Source organism: Astyanax mexicanus, chromosome 24, assembly GCF_023375975.1.
Source record: "Astyanax mexicanus isolate ESR-SI-001 chromosome 24, AstMex3_surface, whole genome shotgun sequence".
In the NCBI taxonomy this organism is placed as follows: domain Eukaryota; kingdom Metazoa; phylum Chordata; class Actinopteri; order Characiformes; family Acestrorhamphidae; genus Astyanax; species Astyanax mexicanus.
Genome location: NC_064431.1, coordinates 14,544,300 through 14,564,386, shown reverse-complemented (window position 1 = coordinate 14,564,386; position 20,087 = coordinate 14,544,300). Strand labels below are relative to the sequence as shown.

The window sequence follows — 20,087 nt, the reverse complement described above, 5'->3', positions numbered from 1 at the left end:
CAGAAAATCTACACGGGCACAGCTTAGTCAGTCGATCAGAAGCAATCTAACTAGGGATATTTTGAGGGGGCATTATATACATTGGATCCTGCTTTGAACACTGCAGGGTGGTCACTTTAATGGGGGTCATATAAATGATGAGGGTCCCTGCAGAGGCAAGTGGTCAGTTATCAGTTTGGGTCCCTGCAGAGATGAATGGTCAGAGATAGTGGAGGATTGACACCTCAAGTTTTGTAGCAGACATGATGGAGCCACAATTGGGGGAGTAGGAGAGGGTGAAAGAGTTAAAGTATCATTTGTTATGGGCAGAATTCTATCACTGTCCTCATCCATCTTCCTCTTGATTATAATCCAGAGGTTTTCAATTTGATTAAATCAAAGAAACTTATTATTTTAAGTGTTCTCTTATTTTTTCCAGAGCTGTATATGTATAAGCTGTAGTTGGTTTTACCTTTGAGTAAATGGACGGCCTAAACAATATGACCAAACTTTTCTAGACAACAAAAATAAATAGAAAGAAAGCACTGACTCGTAGGACGCTCTGGCATAAATGTGCTCACATGAACTCTAAAGTCATCATGCCTTAGCATCATGCAGAGTTTTCAGCTGTTGGGGTTTTCTGAATGCAACCAAATCCACCTCTCAGCAATGAGTATAGGCTGTTTGTGCTGCAAACAGAGGATTATTACTATTGTTTGTAAAAGAACCGCTGGATGCTCTCCATCCAGTAGGCCTGAATAATAATGTTGCTAATAATCATGACTAATGAATGGTATTAAAATAATGGCATCATTCATCAGCATGATTCATCACTCTGCACGTAAACACGGAGGCCATTACCATCAGCCTGAGATTTAGCATAATCATGCAAAACAACCCCTATAATAAAGCATAATTACACATCTGACAGGATGTTAGCATTAGCTGGTTAATTTCATCACGATGGAGATGTTGGTACATGCAGCCTGTCGTCCACTCGGGCTATATTTAGCTCTGCGTCTCCCAGCAGATGACGTTGCAGCGGGTCAGGTGTGAACCACCACGTCACTGACTCAGGACAGCCAATCAGAGAGCAGGGAAACACCTGGTGGAGAATGTGGGCGGTGAATCACTGTACTGAGAAGGAGAAGAGGGGGAGGCGGATGAAAACGAAGATGCCTCAATAGATGCTTCTGAATCGTATTTATTACAAAAACAAGATAGAAAACAACTGCAGTGCCTGGCCAAAAGTATTTTCTAAGTTTTTGTAGATCAAGGGTATAATTGTGAGTTTATTGCATTTATTTTACTGCAGTATCAACCTATTCTCTATATGAAAAAAAATATACTATGTGTTGGAGCTCCAGAAACCCCCAATAACCCATTGCCCTGGGGCTTTATACACACCTATATACCATGCTCAGAATTGGGAACGGTTTCCTTTGAGTCATTTACACCTGATCCATTATTATTATTATTATTTAAAAATAATGTCAAATAAATATAGCTATAGTATGACGCTGTTTTTAATCAGGAATTGTACAAAATTAAAATATATCATAAATGTATCAGATGTAACTGCTTTAATGATCAATCTAAGTTAAAACTGATTTATTGCATTAATTTTTTTTATATCAAAAGTAATATTGTATTGTTCAAAGAAGAACTGAATGTTAAATATTAAAAACAGAAATATTGGCTCAGAGTGGACCAGCCGGACCACTATGATCGGGAGATTGCTGGTTCGAATCCCCTTCATGTAGCTTGCCATCAGCAGCTGGGGCCCTGGGAGAGCACAATTGCCTTTGCTCTCTCTGGGTGGGTAGATGGCGCTCTCTCCCCACATCACTCCAAAGGGTGAGCTGTTTTTTGTGAAAAAAAAATGCTCCGATGATCCGGTCCAGTGGAGGAGTGGGCGGGGTGAAACAATAGGATTTCGGCTCTTGCTCATGAATATTCAAACATATTGCCTGTGATTGGCTAAGAGCACTGTGAGGACTAAACTTTTCTTTTTTTTAACATTTTTACACTATCAACAGTCCTTGCAATGACATATGTTACTTTACAAGATGTGTAATGCCCTGCTAAGTGCAGTTTAGCCACTGACCTTGTCTTAGAGTCTCTGTAAAACGCCAAATCCACCGGACAGCCTGTGTAAACACACAGAGGTGGGTTGTCCAGGTCCAGGAAGTTAAAAATCTACCCCGGGGTTTTGTTGGCTGAGCCGCGGCAGAGCTGCCCAGCCAGTTGGAACAAAATCTTGGGGTGAATTTTTACTTTTAACTAATGTAAACAGAACTGTTCTAAACATACACACCTTGCTATCTCAATTGTACTTCACTGGTGATGTTTCATAGACAAAGTCTAATAATTTGTTCCTTAGCTCTGAATTACTGGGCAAAGCATACAACACGGATGTGTTATTTGCACAAATAATACAGGAATTAACTGCCCTGCTGTTCCTACCGCTGTTAGCTCCTGTCTGAGAAGGCGTGTTGGCTTCAGCCCTGCTATGGTAGGCAAGGCCATGAATTCATTGTGTGAAGACCCCATGGCCCCCCTTCAGGTACAACTCTGCCATTGCACGGGCAGGGCTAGGCCTGATTGGTCTAATTAGTTCTTGAGTTCACCTGAGCAGGTGGATGGCACATAAGCTGGGGGTTTGTCTCGCTCGGGAGGCACCTTCTTTGTTTGAGTAGGCACAGTTCTTTTTCTTTCTCCCTCTTCACTCTCCTCCTTTCCTTTGCCTCTACATTTATCACTTACTGATGCAACATACATCCACTCACTCACGACGAACATTGCATACATACCCTAGACATTTTGAATTAATTTATATTTTCAAATTGAGTTAATAAAATTATCCTTTGTTTTTAAACTTAAAACTCTCGTGTGGTGTCCCTCTTTTATGTTGCGGGGTGTGGACGAGCCCATGCTGTAACAATTGGTTGACGTAAACACGATGCTTTTCCTGATTGACTCATTTTTCTGAATAATTTGGATTCTAGCAGAAGGACGCCTTTAAAGGTTTGCAAAAGATAAAACCTAACCATAAGGATTTGATTAAATCAAGTCAGAAAAAGCAGGTACTGAAATGGGATGATCAGATTTATCACTCCATTATTACTCCAGAGACCCACACAACCCATAATACCCCTTCTAGCCCATTCTCAGCATAGGGTGTAATTACCTTTGGGACATGGAATGCTGATCCAGACTGTCGTATTCTATTAGCATATAAAAAAAAGTCAGTTTGTTTAGCCTTATCCTAAACCTAGTGCTAAAAATGTTATGTCATGTTATGTAATATAAATTTTCCCAGCATGCCAATACCCCTAGGACTAGAGATAAGTAAATGGTAATGAAAACATGTAACAGCTGGCAGTATTGTTCTATGTAGAGACATTCCAGAGAGGCTTTTTATTTTATTTTTTAAACCAGAAAATCTTTCTAACGACCAAATAATCTCTGTTCATATGAACACCCCCTATCACTAACAAAGCCCCCCATACTATAAGGGTGAGGACATATGAATGCCTCCTCCGATACTTGTGAATTCAATTTAAAATGCTTCTGTAATGTATCTGGATCAATCCATATCCAAGTTGTGCATATTCACCAAATAAGAAAGACGAACAACAGGCCAAAAACAAACAATAAAATACCATTTATTGAGAATATTAAAAAATAAATTATCTGATGCCAGTATGCCGACAATGATCTACTATAAGATGAGATGGTGTGTGGGAGGGGCATACAATCTACTGTCATTAAAACCTGTTAAACATTAATGATTTCCATGTAAAATGTTATTTTTTCCCATTAAATTGGAAATAAAACACCAAATAACGTCCCAAACAGTTGACTACAGTTGATGCATGTGCATTATAGGTTAGTATATTAGTGTTAAAATAATTCACGATTAAACTGAGGGTCAGACAGTACTTTAAATTCAGGCAAAAGCAGGCCAACTTTTACCACGGTACACTCTAAATCTACGCCTTTAATTCTACAACTGACTCAAAATTAGCACCATGTACGTCGTTTACTGCTATACTGTCTCATTCTACTGAAGATACGTCCCAGTTAGGAGGGTGAAGCACGCACTGGTTGTTACTGGTGGTGTTACTGGTGTAATGGAAAGGGGGGGTGCAATAGCCAAAAATGCCACCAGTGATAAAAAGTCAAAAAAGTTTTTTTTTAAAAGCTAAAATATTTATGGCAGGCATTTAATATAAAATTATATTATAATTTATACAGCTCTGGAATAAAAAATAAGAGACAACTTAAGAATTATGAGTTACTTGATTTTACCAAATTAAAAAACCTCTGGAATATAATATGAGAAAGATGGATGATCACAAGCCATCAAAACAAGTTAACCTGCTTGAATTTTTGCACCAGGAGTGGCACAAAGTTATCCAAAAGCAGTGTGTAAGACTGGTGGAGGAGAACATGCCAAGATGCATGAAAACTGTGATTAAAAACAGGGCTATTCCACTAAATGTTGATTTCTGAACTCTTAAAACTTTATGAATATGAACTTGTTTTCTTTGCAATATTTGAGATCTGAAAGTTCTGCATCTTTTTTGTTATATTAGCCATTTTTGATTTTCTGCAAATAAATGCTCTGAATTACAATATTTTTATTTGGAATTTGGGAGAAATGTCTGTTGTTTATAGAATAAAACAACAATGTTCATTTTACTCAAACAAAATCAAAGAAACTGATTTAGAAACTGTGGTGGTCTATTATTTTTTCCAGAGCTGTATTAATTTTTTTTTATTAAAGCTAAAAGGCCTTTTCATGGGAATTACAATTTTGTAAAAAATAATATTATATAAAATATATTACATGTTTCTGTAATCAGAATTTCTATCAGTAAAAATATATAACTGTAATGTGGAATTTCTGTTATTAAAAACAGTGATCCCAATGGACATTTTCCCTTTTTACTAGTAAATTTCAGTTACGATTGGTATTACTGGTGGTATTTTGGGCTAAAGGGCTTGCCGTAGGGTGCTGTGTATTTACAGGAACGTTCTAGTGCGCTTGGTAAGATTTACACACTGCATAGGAGCCATCTGCTGAATCACAACACCAGAACACTGAACGCAGACTAAAGTAAAATGAGGATGATGATGATGATGATGATGATGATGATGATGATGATGATGCAGATGCGCATAGCGACGTGCAGTTCTGGTGGTTGCAGTAGGACTGGGTTGGAACCCGCTGTGGGAAAGCGGATGTGAAGAACCTCGGGAGGGTTCCAGTCATGTGACCTGAGTTGAGCAGCAAGGCAGACTGTATAGCTGGTGGATTAACACTCGTCTTTGGTGCTTCCAGGACTGGCACTCCTGTGGGTCAGCCCTCGTCTCTCCGACACTCTGCTCTCCATCTCTGACAGGGGAAAGAGAGAAATTGAGTGAAAATATGTAATAGACATAAAAATAACTCGCCTCAAATTGCAGCGAATGTAAAAGCGTGATCTGTGTCTTGTCACTCACTGTAAAATGCTTCCTACATTGCCCTATTTAAAGGCTTTCAAAGGTTAGGGTTGGGTAGTGTACCTCCTGGTGAGAGCTCATTAGAGGCTGTTAGACATGCGTGTATGATGCAATCAAAGACTCAGATTTTGCTTAATTCACGATTAGTATTAGCATTAGCACTTAATCCAGGTTCTGTTTGGGGTCAACAATGGTTGATTTTGAATATGGAGACCTTGTGTTAGCTTTAATCCTGCCTGCTGGACACACACTGACATACTGTGGAGCAAGCGACACACTGCCCGACACTGCCTCAACTGCTGGTGTGATGATCTAGGGAGGCACTGCATAAGACAGTTGGTCACCTCTACACTGTAAAAAATTATTAGTTGGATTTACCTCAAAAACTTTTAGGCCACATGGCTCCTAATACCATTTGCATATTGGTTGTGTCTCCTTGTCACTGACACCCACCATCTGTATACAAAAAGATTGCCAGGAGCCAATGGAAAAGGTGGCAATCTGATAATTAGTGCAAAATGTTGTAGTAAGATAATAAGTAAAGCCGTCCCATTTTTTTCACTTGGATAAACTTGAATTTGATTGGAAGTTAAAACAACTTAAAAATATACTTTTACAGCGCCGAGTGGTGCAGCGGTCCAATGCGCTGCCACTATGAGCGGGAGGTTGCAGGTTTGAACCCCCCGCTCATGCAGCTTTGCCATCAGCTGCCGGCGCCCAGAGGGAGCACAATTGGCCCTGCTCCCTCTGGGTGGGTAGATGGCGCTCTCTCCCCATCACGCTTAAAGGTGGCGCTGGGCGGCACAAGGCATCTGTGAGCGGATGTATTGGATATGTATATATACTTTTATTCTATGTACTTATTTCAGTTCAGAAAATAATAACATTTCTGGGTTTTATACACTAATTTCTATTAGATAAAGATGAAAAACACAAATGTTTTAAGTAGAAGCTACTGCATTTTATTAGTATTAAGTAAACTTTTTTTTGTGTAGTAGTGATACGAGAAACACAAACACCTCATCGATATGTGCAGAACATCCTGCAGCCACAGGTGTTGCTTCTTACAGACAGCAAGGATTTCCTAGGAATGGGAATCTCTGGCAGAATGCAAACTTCTTTGACCTGGCTGGTTGCCAGATTTATTAACAAACAAGCATTTACGGGGCCAACATGGACGCCAGCTTCGGCACCCAATAAGTATCCATGGGCAACTGTGGCAAAGGATGTCCTACAGAACTGGTAACGTTAAACCTCCATTTCCAACCATATGCCATCGTTTTTTTTTTGGGGGGGGGGGTTTGGTGTTACTAGCAAAGTTAGAATTTTGTTGTACAGTGTAACTGCCTGTTTTAATTGTGCATATGACAATAAAATCTTAAATCTTAAATCTTGAATCTCATCTTGTAACAGTTATATTTGATCATTTCTATTGGTTCATTTATTAGGACATTCTGACACAGTGTAAGGAACAGTCTGTGTGTTGAAATTATGTAGGAAACTAAAACTCGACAAAATTTGAGATACCTGTTTTTCAATGGAAAGTGATGATTGATATACAGGTGAAGGCGTACATAGGTACATATCCTCTATGGACCTTTATATATGTGCATTGCTCTGAATGCGGGGGAGGCTAATTTGTGTATGTGTGAATGGTATCACCTGTACAGCGGGGGATTTGCGTACAGTGGAAATTGGACTGATTAGGCGTGGCATTATGTAAGCCTCGTAAATGAGGATGAGGAAGGGAACTGAGCCCTTAAGTGTCCAGTGTGTTGTCATTTTAGTGGATTAACTACTACTCAATACAAATCTTCCCAGCTTTGTTTTACAGTTTGGTAAATCAACACTGAACAAAAGCTGAAAGTGGCAAGTGGGGGAGGGCGAGAGAGAGGCAGTGTGAGTGACTTGTGAGTGTGAAGAAGTGTTACAGAGTGAAACGCGAGCTGAAAAAGTTTAGTGAGGACACTTTAGTGAGCTTTTTTTCTAATTAAGCACAAGAAAAGAGAGAGATAGAGAGAGGAATAAAAGAGACTGCACCCTCTCCCAGCCCACGTGTTTTATTTTTACTCCGTCTTTCTATGAGTCAATGCGACGCCCTTCTCACTCCCTCCCACTCGCTCGCCCCCTCTCTCTCTCTCAATCCATCCATCCCGCCCTCCGCTCACACATTCTCACAGGCTTTGACGTCAGAGAGGGAGGGGGGAGCTCCAATTTACCGCCCCCACACTACTTCCTGTGGCCCCATCCACCCATACATCTCTCTCTGTCTTTCTCTCTCTCTCTCCCTCGCTCGGGTTGCTTCCTCTCCTGGATCCCTCATGGCGAAAGTCCTCTTGTATCTGAATAGACTTTGTTAAACTACAGTCTGACTGTAAGAACACAGATGTCAGATATCAAGCTGAGCAAACAGATCAAATATATATTGACCAAATATTGAGTATTTTTATCTTTACATCAAGCCCACTGCCCTTCCTAACCCCTGGCTTTGTCCCTATTCCACTGCTTTCCTTTGTTTTTGTATACCGACCCTTTCTCTGAGTATCAAATTAATCTACAGCGGCTTCCAAAGTGCATATTATTGAGATTTTAAGTGACAAACCAACACAAAGTATCACATTATTGTGCAGTGGAACAAAAATTATACATGGCATTCAAAATTGCTGGTCTATCTACTTAAAATCTTAATAAAATCAAATAAAAGTTTGTGGTTGTTAGGTGACAAGATGTGGAAAAGTTCAAGAAGTATGAATAATTTGCAAGCCACAGTCCACTACTGTTAGGGGTGGAAGATCAGTCTGGTCATTGGCTGCTATCAGCAGAAAGTGCGTATTTCTAATTCTACCCCATTTCTTCCCTAGGCCAATTACCCAATTACTGTTCATATGAACTGCCATTATCAACAGCAATGCTTCCGACACCAGGAGGGATCTGACCACAGCATGCCTTTTCAACTGCTACCCACAGCAGCATCACAAAGTGTTTAGAGGAAAGCGTCAGATCCCCAGCTCTGATACATCAGCCAACTGATGACTGTGCCGGCCAGCATCACAATGGTAGTGATGATGAGGGGAAAGAGCAAAGCACCATTATCATAGTAGGAGCATAGTAGCAGCACCTTAGTCTGCTGCACCACTAAGATGGAAAAATTACAAAAAAAGGACACTGACCAACTGCTAACTGTTTTCTAACCATTGGCAAGAATATTGCATATACATTTCTGCCTGTGAACCTTTAGAACATAGACTAGATAATAGATAAATAAATAAAAATACATGAAAGATGTTTAAACAGGAGGACAGTGGACGAGAAAAGTGGAAGTAAAATCTGAAGAATCTCGGGAAGGATGTGTGAGTTGACAGGTAGGGTGGTTTAACATTAGGAAATGTAGTTACAGAAGGACATGGCTGCTCCCTCTCTTGGCTCCCCCCCTCCCCCATAGCTGCCACTATGTGCATGCAAACAGTGTGCAATGTTTCACATTTCAATTTCAAGTGGCTCTGGTACATTATATGCATATTATGTACAATATGCAACATCTCATCATCTCATTTTACTCTCCAGGGTGTTCTGGATTTGAAACCTAGTGTTCCTCTATTGGCAAACACTGGATATAACAGACTCACTATGTTTTGAACATCACCATTTGTGAATCAAATGAAGCTAATATAATAGAACAGAGTTCTGGTATTCACCTGAAGTCTGTCTCTTCTCTGAACCTAGGCTGACCTTGCCCACGTGGTCACGTGACACCATTCTAGCCAATCGTAGGCCCTCGTCCATGAGCGTTTGTTGCATGAGCTGGCGACTCCAGTTGACAGGGCCAATGGTGTCCGTGAGGGGGCGGGGGGATGAGGAGGGGTGCAACTGTGGGCCTACATCTATCAAGACACACACAGACACAACATGATCAGAGTCCAGCAGGTTCTGGTGATTCACAGCAGCACAGGATGTAGGCCGGTGACGTATGGGAGCGTGGTGCTGCGGGGCGATGGTGAGAACGCCGGTCAGATGTTTACTCAGAGCCATTCGTTACTGATCAGAGTGTGTGATGAATTTTTACCTTGGGTTAAACTGTCCAGACTCTCTCCTGATAGGCTGTCATCGTCTGCTGAAGTCCTGAGGTTGCTGTGGGTTACCGAGTCAGAGACTTTGGGCCCACGGATAGGGTTAATGATGTCTGCATCTGTGATCTTAAGAGAAAGCTCTTATGAAACAATGTAACTTGACGACTAAATAATTATTGTGATTAGAAGTTACATCAGGGGATGGCTTGGAAAAGCCCTCACCTTTACAGGTTGTGAGGTGTTATCTAGTGAGTGATGCTGAACAGTAGCCAGCGTGCTAATGGCAAGACCACCCACGGTGGACAGTGCAACTGGTGGTAATAATGGTGACCAGAGCACTCTGGCTAGAACTGTCCATGCGATCATACAAAAAATACAAGAAATCACATCCACATTTAATGCTGGAGACCCCGCCCACATATCCTTCAGGTCAGTGCAGCTTTCATGAGATATGGCAAAAGGTCATGGGACATGAAAATAGCATAACATAAGATGGCATTTGGCATATTAGTGTAGTATACCAAATAATGACAATGTAATTAATTTCAGGAGGGTGAAGACTAGCACATGCCTTCTCTGATACATGTGAAGTCAGCCACCACCTCTATTCAAACTGCTGCTGATGCTGATGATATTCAGCGGAAAGCGCAGCGACTCAGTTCTGATACATCAGCTCACAGACACCCTGTACAGATCGACATCACCCTTTAGAGTGATGAGGGGAAAGAGCGCCATGTACCCACCCAGAGAGAGCAAGGCCAATTGTGCTCTCTCAGGGCTCTGGCAGCCGATGGCATATTACATGAACAGGATTTGAACTGGCAATCTCCTGATCATAGTGGCAGCGCTTAGCCCGCTGGACCACTCGGAACCGACAACGTAATTAATAAGATTAATTTTTAAGTAAACGTATAAGTAAGCTACACTATATAGGAAAAAAAAAGTATTGGGACACTCACTCACTGCTTCTCGCATTAAAAAAAGTATTACATTTTAAAATATTTTGCTGGAGTAACAGTCTCTACTGTCACTGAAAGACGTTCTACTAGATTTTGCAGCACTGCTGTGAGGATTCGATTTCATTCAGTGACAAGAGTGTTAGTGAGATCATCCCCAACTCCCCAATTCTTCCCAAAAGTATTGGACGGACCTCCATCATTCCAGAGAACACAGTTCCACTGCTTCCCTCCCCAGCCAATGCCTGACATTAGGCATGGTGCTTTTACAGAGACTAGAAATGCTGTGTGCATTTGCACAGTAATATGTGCAACATGAAGTAGCTGAATGCAGCATTCAATAGAATTCTGTGAATGTAGTTATAAACCGCTCACTGCGCTGCCCACTGTGGGTGGTAATACCTTTGTCAGCAAGGCCTATAAACGAATACATCATCTAAACAGATTTACAGTAGGCTGGGATGCACAACATGTCTGAAACTTCTCCTTTTTCTATTCTAATATGTAATAAATGTCTATCTCTACCTTCAGTGACCCTCTAATGTATGGAGTCAAAAAAGGGTCATAAAGATTTTGAGTTTGTAAAACAGAAGTCACAAATGTACTGAAACTTGTAACTGCGTTTAAACAACTGCATGCACGAAAATCCACAAATTAACTGGAATGTGCAAACTTGAAACAGAAAGTAATATTAATAATAATTCAAATGTACAAATGTGAAAAAAATATTTTAATTATATATAAATATATATTTTTTAATTTGTAAATCCAATCTCTTGAATGTGTGAATCAGTACTGCTCAAATGGCTTAAGCTGGGTCAGACCAAAAATCACATGGAATTTGTGAGGTTGTAAATGTGACAGTGGGCGTTTTTCACTGTGGAGCTAAAAATCCTCTCATTCATCTTCTCTGCTGCGTGTGCGAAGCTCTAGCTGCAGTTGCGAATTTTGACCCTGTTTTGACGCCTGATTGATGAACCAATAGGAAAGCTTTATCTGGACCAATCAGATTACGGGGTTTGTTTAACCAATCAGAACAATGGGTGGGTCTCTGCAGCTCAGAGTACTGGGCGTGTCGAAAGGTGTGGGCGTGTCGGAAGGTGTGGGCGTGTCGAAAGGTGTGGGCGTGTCAAAAGGTGTGGGCGTGTCGAAAGGTGGTCGTCTATTGGTCTATTGGAGCTGACGTTCCGCGTGGCCGCCATTTTGGAGTCGGCCACCATGCGCCCCCCAGTGGATTAATTTACACTGAGGAAGGAGTTTAAAGGTCACCTTCCATCGTTTTTTCTTTCATTTTAAAATGTCTAGTTGTGGTCTCTAGTATGAATGAATGACATGTGAGCCGTTTTTGTAAAAAAAAAGTGCTCAGGTGTCTCTGTATAGCTCTTTTTTAATGGACTGTTTTAGGGGGGTGTCCAAAATGACCGGATTCCAGCTTTGCTCATGAATATTCATACATGCAAACAGAATGCAAATATCTCTCCTCTGATTGGCTAGGAGCACTGCGCATACCTGTCAAGTCTCCCGTTTTGGCCGGGAAACTACCGTATTTTACTCCTCTTTCCCGCTGTCCTCCCGTATTAGTATTTTCCCGTAAATTTCCCGTATTATATTAAAATAAAAAAATATATATTATTGAGGAGACAGGGAGCTGACTGCTCTGTGTCTCTTAACCAATCGTGCAGCCGGTTCAAGGAGAAAGTCCCGCCTTTCAGGAGAAACAGCCAATCAGCTTGCAAAGGAGGGTCAGTGTGGGGAAGCCACAGGCAGCTAGTCGGAGCAGCTGATGTTAAAACATATCTGGATATACAGCGATTTTTCTAAAAGAAAGGGAACGGTAGGCTAATCATGTAAACTGTGATGAGATTTTTCTGATAGCTGCTTAAAAATACTCGTCTCTGAAATAAAACACACAGATTAAACCTTTTAAAATAAAAAAAAAATACAGCTTGAACTAGAAATGTTAAAAATTAACTAAACTGATCAGGGGTGGAGTGATCAAAAGATTCAGTTTGCAGAATTTGTGCATCCTTTGTTCAATTTTAAATCCATTAAATAAATAAAAAATATATTATAAAAAAGAGTGCATTTATGCCAAAAAGACATGAAATCTTAACTTTAAAAAAAAAAATTGGAAAAGGGTTTTTAATTTGGCTGTATTAAAAGAATGACATATGTAGGAATGTCCGCAACATTTCAGATTCTGATAATCTAATTGTGTGTAAGTGGTTCACATGTCGTTATTTTAGATTTTTTTTGTAAACCTGTCTTAAAATGTAAGGGATACTGAACCTACGTTGGGCTGGTGGGACAACTTTAAGCGGACAGAGGAAAATATCCCTTATTTTTTAATCTAAAATTTGACAGGTATGCACTGCGACGCCCCTCCACCGCTCTGCCGCTCACTGCCTCCCACCTCCTAACTGATGAGCGGTGATGTTGCGTCGCTTCAGCTCCGCCTCTGGGAGTTTCTCGAGCCAAGGTGGGCTGGTCTGTGAGTTTCTGCCTACGTAGGCAGAAAGATAATTCAAAATTCACCCGTTTTTCGGAGGGGGGGAGGGGGGATTTCTTTGCTTAGCTCCTGCAGACAATGGGGGCTGCAAAACAGTTTAATGTGCAGGTGTACACATTCAACTCGGAGAGACCTACTGTATTCCACAAAAAACAAGAAAAATCGTATTTTCGCGGAAGGTGACCTTTAATAAACCGATAATATTCATAACTCTACCAATTTTTACCCGATTTACACACGGTTTGTTTTGTTACAAACAGCAGAGATGTAGTAATGATACAGGACGCTGTCACACATTACAAATATGTGCTTTCATGCTGAAATACTTTACATTATGCTCTTTATCAAAGACAGACATATGGTATAGCATATTAATTAGTACATAAATTAATTAATTTATTAATATATATAAATATATATATATATATATATATATATGTGTGTGTGTGTGTGTGTGTGTGTGTGTGTGTGCATCTATGTACATAAATATAAAATTAATTCATATTATTAGAACATAATATAAAGTATTTCAGCATGAAAGCACGTATTTGTAATCTGTAAATCGGGTAAAAAATTGGTAGAGTTATGAATATTATTGTTTTATTAAACTCCTTCCTCAGTGTAAATTGATCCACTGGGGGGCGCATGGTGGCCGACTCCAAAACGGCGGCCACACTTTCGACACGCCCACACCTTTCGACACGCCCAGTACTCCGACCTGCAGAGACCCACCCATTGTTCTGATTGGTTAAACAAACCCCGTAATCTGATCGTCAAAACAGGGTCAAAATTCGCAACTGCAGCTAGAGCTTCGCACACGCAGCAGAGAAGATGAATGAGAGGATTTTTAGCTCCACAGTGAAAAACACCCACTGTCACATTTACAACCTCACAAATTCCATGTGATTTTTGGTCTGACCCAGCTTAAGCCATTTGAGCAGTACTGATTCACACATTCAAGAGATTGGATTTACAAATTAAAAAATATATATTTATATATAATTAAAATATTTTTTTCACATTCGTACATTTGAATTATTATTAATATTACTTTCTGTTTCAAGCTTGCACATTCCAGTTAATTTGTGGATTTGGATTTTCGTGCATGCAGTTGTTTAAACGCAGTTACAAGTTTCAGTACATTTGTGACTTCTGTTTTACAAACTCAAAATCTTTATGACCCTTTTTTGACTCCATACTAATGCAACCTAGACTAGACTATCATCATAAGGTCTGGTCTTCTAGCTCAAATCACAAGCTGCCTTGAAGTCCAGCCAAAGTTCTCCCCCCTCCTTTAGTCTTAGGTTCTCTTCCCATTGTACAGTCATATACTGAAGGCCTGGTCTGACCCCACCAAAGACAGTTTAATGGTAAGTGGGTAAGAAAAGCTGTGGCCACTGTTATGCGTGTGGGTGGATGTTGATGGAAACAGAGTGAAATTCCCCTCAAGCTCTGTGTTTTTCAGTGCAGTCAGAGTAAACCAATCTACAGGTCCCTCACAATAATCACAATAGAGATATTCTGAAATTCTGAACAATTACTGAAACTCGCTGACCTCAAGCTTGATTCTCTTTGGAACTGTGCTGTCAGTACAGGACACAGTACAGTCCTCAGCGTTGGCCCTGAAATGACAAAACAAAATCAAAAATTGAATGAAAAAATAAAAAAGGCACAAACATTTATAAACTGTCACTGTCACTGAGTTCACACTACATGATTTTAGACCTGATTTTAAGACTTTCGCCAACCTGATTTGGAAAACACCAACAGAGGTCTCGTATTGGAGGCATTAGTCGCTATGTGTGAAAGGCTAAAACAGGCAGTCTGAGTGATTTCCAGGTGATTGTCGATCCCTTGCAAGCTCCCAATACATTTCTGGCAGGTTTAATATCTGGACCTACTGGCAACTACCACAGCCAATGAGAATGCATGAACGCATGACATGAAGAGAAAGCTGAAGAAGGAGCTATACACCTCAGTCTTTATCCATATACTTTTAAATATTATTTTCCTTATACTTATATCGCTTGTTTCTTTCCAACTCTCCATTCTGGAAGAAAACAAACATGTCTTGTGCATTGTGTAGCACCAGTTCTTGAATGTTTTTTCCTGACCAAACGTGTTTTTGGAGATCCAAAATACATTTAGCGGTTCTTCAATTGAGGAACCTTCCAGAAAGTTTCAAAGAACAAAAAAAAATAATAATAATTCTTGAAGGTTATTTAAAACACACTCAAAAAACTCACACACATTTTAACAGTGTGGGTTCCTCCTGGTTAAAGACCCCGTGTTGCTGATCAGTCATGTAGTAAAATCTTAGTGTAAAAATTCCCCATTGTGTAGTGTTTAAAGATTAAACATGAAAACCATCTGATGACTCTAAAAGTCATGTAGTGTGAACCTGGCATTAAATGTCCTGACAGTTTTTATTAGAATTGATTAGTAGTGCTAATTCTTCTGGTTTATTTGTTTCCTTTGCTGCGAGATGATGTGCTGGGTTCTGACCTGGTGTGTTTGAGCGTTGAGGTGTAGGCACATTCTCGTGCGACCTGTCGAGCCAGCGAGAACAGCTCCACCCGTCTTAACAGCAGAGCATTGTCCCGGATACAGAACTGGGCAGCTGCTTCATTGATGATCATCTAAGCAGGAAGACACAAGCAGAAGCATTAAGATGCCAGAACTGATCCTTACCACGTTTAAATCATCTGGGTTTTATAACACCCACATTTGTCAACATACAAACCAATTTATATAAAAACTACAAAGATCTTACAGTGATGTGGTGGTTGTTTTTAATACTTTATTTTATGTTGTGGCCATAATGTATAAGTTCATGGCATTAATTATTATTTTGTGGGCGCATGAAACTTAATGTTCTCATGGTCTTCATAGATTATAATCAGTGTATTATTTTTTGGATTTAACATATTATCTTATGGCCTAAATATTGTATCATGTGGCCTTATCTCATTGTCTTAATAAATTACCGGTATGTCATGTCCTCTATGTATATTATCATATGGCCTTAATATATAATTAACTATCTTTAACACTGTCTTCTGGCCTCAATATATTATCTTGGACCACCATATCACCATGTGGTCTTCAAAATAAACTACAAACTTTTACTTAGATATAAAACCCCTACAGATATAATGATGCACTTTTGACACACCAGCCTTTGCAGACTATGGAATCAATATTCTGATTTTAATAATTACAACAACAAAACAACAAAAATTAGTAATTTACAAAAAATATACTTTAATATCTATTTCTCCTGGGTTCCAAATGCAAAAAAAAAGTTCTACCCTTTATACCACATGTGTCAAACACAAGGCCCGCGGGCCAAATGTGGCCCGCCACGTCTTTTTATGTGGCCCGCGAGAGCTTGTAAAATCTTAGTGTCTATAATAAATAGGTCAGAAGCGTTCTTTGACCAAAAAATACATTTCCCACAATGCTTGTCGATTGTATTACCCGCAAAGTTACGGCTTACTGCCACTACACGGCAGTGTAGTCATTGATGTGGAAACCCTGCCGGAGGGAAGGTGTAACTTCGCGGGTGGAATTGAGACATGTTTATCCCATAATATCCAGAAAAAGAAAAGTTGATGCAGACGGACGGCTGTGCTTCAAGGCGAAAGACCGGTATGCATTTTGTGTTACTGACCAAAATAAACGCTTTTTAGAAGAGATATAAATTATGTGTAAATATTTATAAGACAATAGCTGATAAAATCTGTTTTAATGAGGTTAATAAACTTCACTGTGACATCGCTAGTCGCAGTTTCACCTCAGCAAAGGACGAGGAGGTGAATCACTTATCTAACCAGCCTTTACTGATTTCTGCCCCCAATAACCCTTTCAATAACCTCCAATAGCCTTTAATAGTCTCCAGTAGCCTTCAACAGTCTAACCTTGCAGCCGTGGTGTGTTCTAAACTCCGTAGTTATAAACATCCTGAGGTTAGCAGCGCGCTAACTGACCTGTTTATAATGTAATCCGAGCAGTGACTCCGGGATGGCTGCTCTAAACTGCTGCTGTTAGCTGCTTGGGCTGAAAGATGAACTGTAGAGAGCTGTATTATCCGGTTAGTGGGGTTATTTTATTTCATACACAGAAGAACTTAAAATTTTAAAAACGCTCCAGACTGAGTCCTGTAGCCCGTGGCTGGGCTGTAGCTCTGACTCAGTAAAGACTGTGGGCTTGTGCTGCTGCAGCTCCCACTAGTGGTTGGATGAGGAAATGCTAAATCTGTCACAGCTCACAATTTTTGATTTTATATTTATTAAGCCTCTTTTCAGTATCAAACGTTTTGATCAAAGTTAATATAACTTGTATTTTATGTCATTTCTATTCACTTGTATAGTTTGGTTCTTGATTGATGGAGTTTTTGGATTTCATAACAGGATTTATGTTAATAGAGCAACAAGCAAACATTTTTTCCATGCAACTGTAATATTTGATTGAATAAATAATATATTGAGAGTTATTTAACATTAAGGAGTAATTACATTCATTTACATATATTACATTTGGTTACATTTTCTTATATTTATAAGTTACATCTGGCCCTCGGAGGACAGCCAATATGCCAATGTGGCCCTCGGCCAAAATGAGTTTGACACCCCTGCTTTATACCTTTCCGCTGCCACATCACCAGCCTAATCTCTCTGGCAGCAGCACTGTGACAGCTCCTCTGAGACTGGTGGAGCATATGGCAGGTTGGCGTTGGAGCTAAAGCGCAGCAGCCAGGAAGCTTACAGTAACTTAATCACAGTTCCCCAATCTCCCCAGGTGTACGTACCTCGTGATGAGTCAGCTGCTTGCCCTCTCGTCTCTTGGAGTCGAAGCGTCCGTAGATGAGGCTGTACTTGCGGATCTCCTCCTCTTTGCTCTTGTCTTGAGGCTCCAAGTTGAAGATGTGTCCCACTGTCTTGGCCATCTTCTTGTTGAGCCTCAGTAAAGTCTTTACCTCACCCGGGTCAGCCTGGGGCATGGTCCTGAGCAGGCGATCCACGCTCTCACCCACGGCCCGTGCCGTCTCTGGGTCCAGCTGACCGCCAGGCCATGGGGAGGCTGCTGCAGTGGACGAGGAGGAGGATGAGGACGAAGTGGGTGGTGTCGAGAGGCCGATGGGCCTGTTGTGAACCGTAAGAGGCAATGGAGGACTGGGCTGCTCCTCATCGGCTCCCACGCTTCCATCTGGGTCTGGGCTGAGCCAGTGCGGCTCCATCGGGCTCAACTTGTCCCTATATAGATGATCGGGTGGTAAAGGTGATGCCTGAGAGCAGGGGCTTCTAGGGCTTCCATTGTCTCGTAATGGCGTAAGGCAGGACCCTTGATCTTCTCTATCACAAGGCGACCCTGGTTGACCATTGCTCAACTTTCTTGACCCAACGACAGCAGTTCCTCCAGCGCTGCTGCTGTCTATCTTAAAGAGTGGGATTCCTCCAGCAGCGACGTTTGTGGCCAAGGGCTGGTTAAAGATCGTAGGGTTGGCCGCCCAGTCACGCAGGGCCTTTTGGAGGCGACGAACATGCAGGGGCTTGGTGGCCATGCCTACCAGGGCCATGATCTCCAGGAACTCCTCTTCACCTGCCTCACAGAGCTGCTGCACGTCGTCACCACCCTGCTGGATGAAGGTGTCATAGTACATCAGCAGGTTGGCCCGCTGCAAGACCCGGTACAGCTGCAGCTCGCCTAGTGTCCTCGGCAGCGACATCCTGGGTGGCTATATGGCTGGATGAGAAGTGACCATAAGAATAACATTATAATGAACAAATGTTCTGTTTAAACCCACCAATGAAACTACATGTGTCTTCTGACTTTTATATGGAATGTTACTGATTGTAAAATAGCAGCAAAACCTCACTGGATCCCAAGCTCTAATACACCAGCCAACAGATACCGGTGCTGACCAGAATCACAATGGGAGTGATGAGAGCAATGTGAGAGAGCACCACCTGATGTACCCAACCAGAGAGAAAAAGCATGACCAACTGTGCTCTTTTGAACTCTTGCTGCTGATGGTGAAGCTTAATGACCCAAGATTCAGCTGGTGACATTTATATTGAACTGCCCACAACTCTACGTGTGTGTGTGTGTGTGTGTGTGTGTGTGTTTGTGTGTGTGGGCTCAGGAGGTAAATTCCTTGGAACTGGCAATCATGAGACCTTGACAGTATTGTAATAACAGTGTGGGCGCATGTGGGTTAAACATTTATGAGGAATATACATGTTCCCTTTTAGGTAAAAAAAAACTGCTAAACCTATACAAATATTTGTATTATTACAAAACCATAAAGATTATATCTAAAACAAAATTAACAACAATGCCAGTCAAATAAATAAACCACTATATTAAGGTTAAAGCAGTCAAATTAACCTTTCAACTAGCGAGGGGTGATGAGATCTAGCTGTATTTTTGACAATTGCCACTGTTGTTTAGTTTTATTGTAAAGGAAAAATCCACACATGTTACTGTAAAATATAAACCAAGATTACTTCTTTTTTTATTATCATCTTCATTTATTAAATTCTCCTTGTTATTATGTTTCCATAAATGTGTGAAATAATACACAAACACTAGTTGCCGCTGGTTAAAATGAGGATGTAAGGTTTGGAGTAAGTTACATGAGCGAGTTTAATTAGCTAAACAGTATATAATATACTACACTGGCCGAGATAGGGCTGCACAATACTGTAAAATATCTGACACTGCTTTACTTAAATGTGTTTTATGAAACATACTGCAATATAAAAAAAATGTTTGACATTATATTAGCTAATAACGTACTGTGAGTACTAGGGGTGTGCCATATAGTATCATTCGCAATAATATCGCCAACATTTTGGAATTTCTTGAACAATATTATACAATAAAAATATTGTGCCATATCACCCACCCCTAATTATCACATACTTGTTTTGCTGTTGTCAGCAAAAGAAAAAAAATCACACTATTCTCATTTTCCATTATATATCTACTAGAGACAGATTATATCTGTCCAGTATTTTTCATTTTACTTTAATCCTGGATATATGGAGATATATAAAGTGC

General features: G+C 40.5%; 1 protein-coding gene across 2 annotated transcripts; it reads right to left on the bottom strand.

The window, feature by feature from the left end:
- Positions 1-3,631: 3,631 nt before the first annotated feature.
- On the bottom strand, positions 3,632-18,800 carry nab2 (NGFI-A binding protein 2 (EGR1 binding protein 2)). 2 transcript variants are annotated; one of them, XM_049471907.1, is made up of 6 exons: positions 17,833-18,800; positions 15,528-15,661; positions 14,578-14,644; positions 9,554-9,683; positions 9,186-9,371; positions 3,632-5,383 (listed from the first exon to the last, which is right to left on the bottom strand). In XM_049471907.1, the coding sequence occupies exons 1-6, from the start codon at positions 18,748-18,750 to the stop codon at positions 5,304-5,306; spliced, it is 1,515 nt and encodes a 504-aa protein (XP_049327864.1). In that variant the 5' UTR covers positions 18,751-18,800; the 3' UTR covers positions 3,632-5,303. The 2 variants fall into 2 exon arrangements, with proteins under 2 accessions (XP_049327864.1, XP_049327865.1); XM_049471908.1 differs by lacking the exon at positions 9,186-9,371.
- Between the last annotated feature and the right edge of the window lie 1,287 nt (positions 18,801-20,087).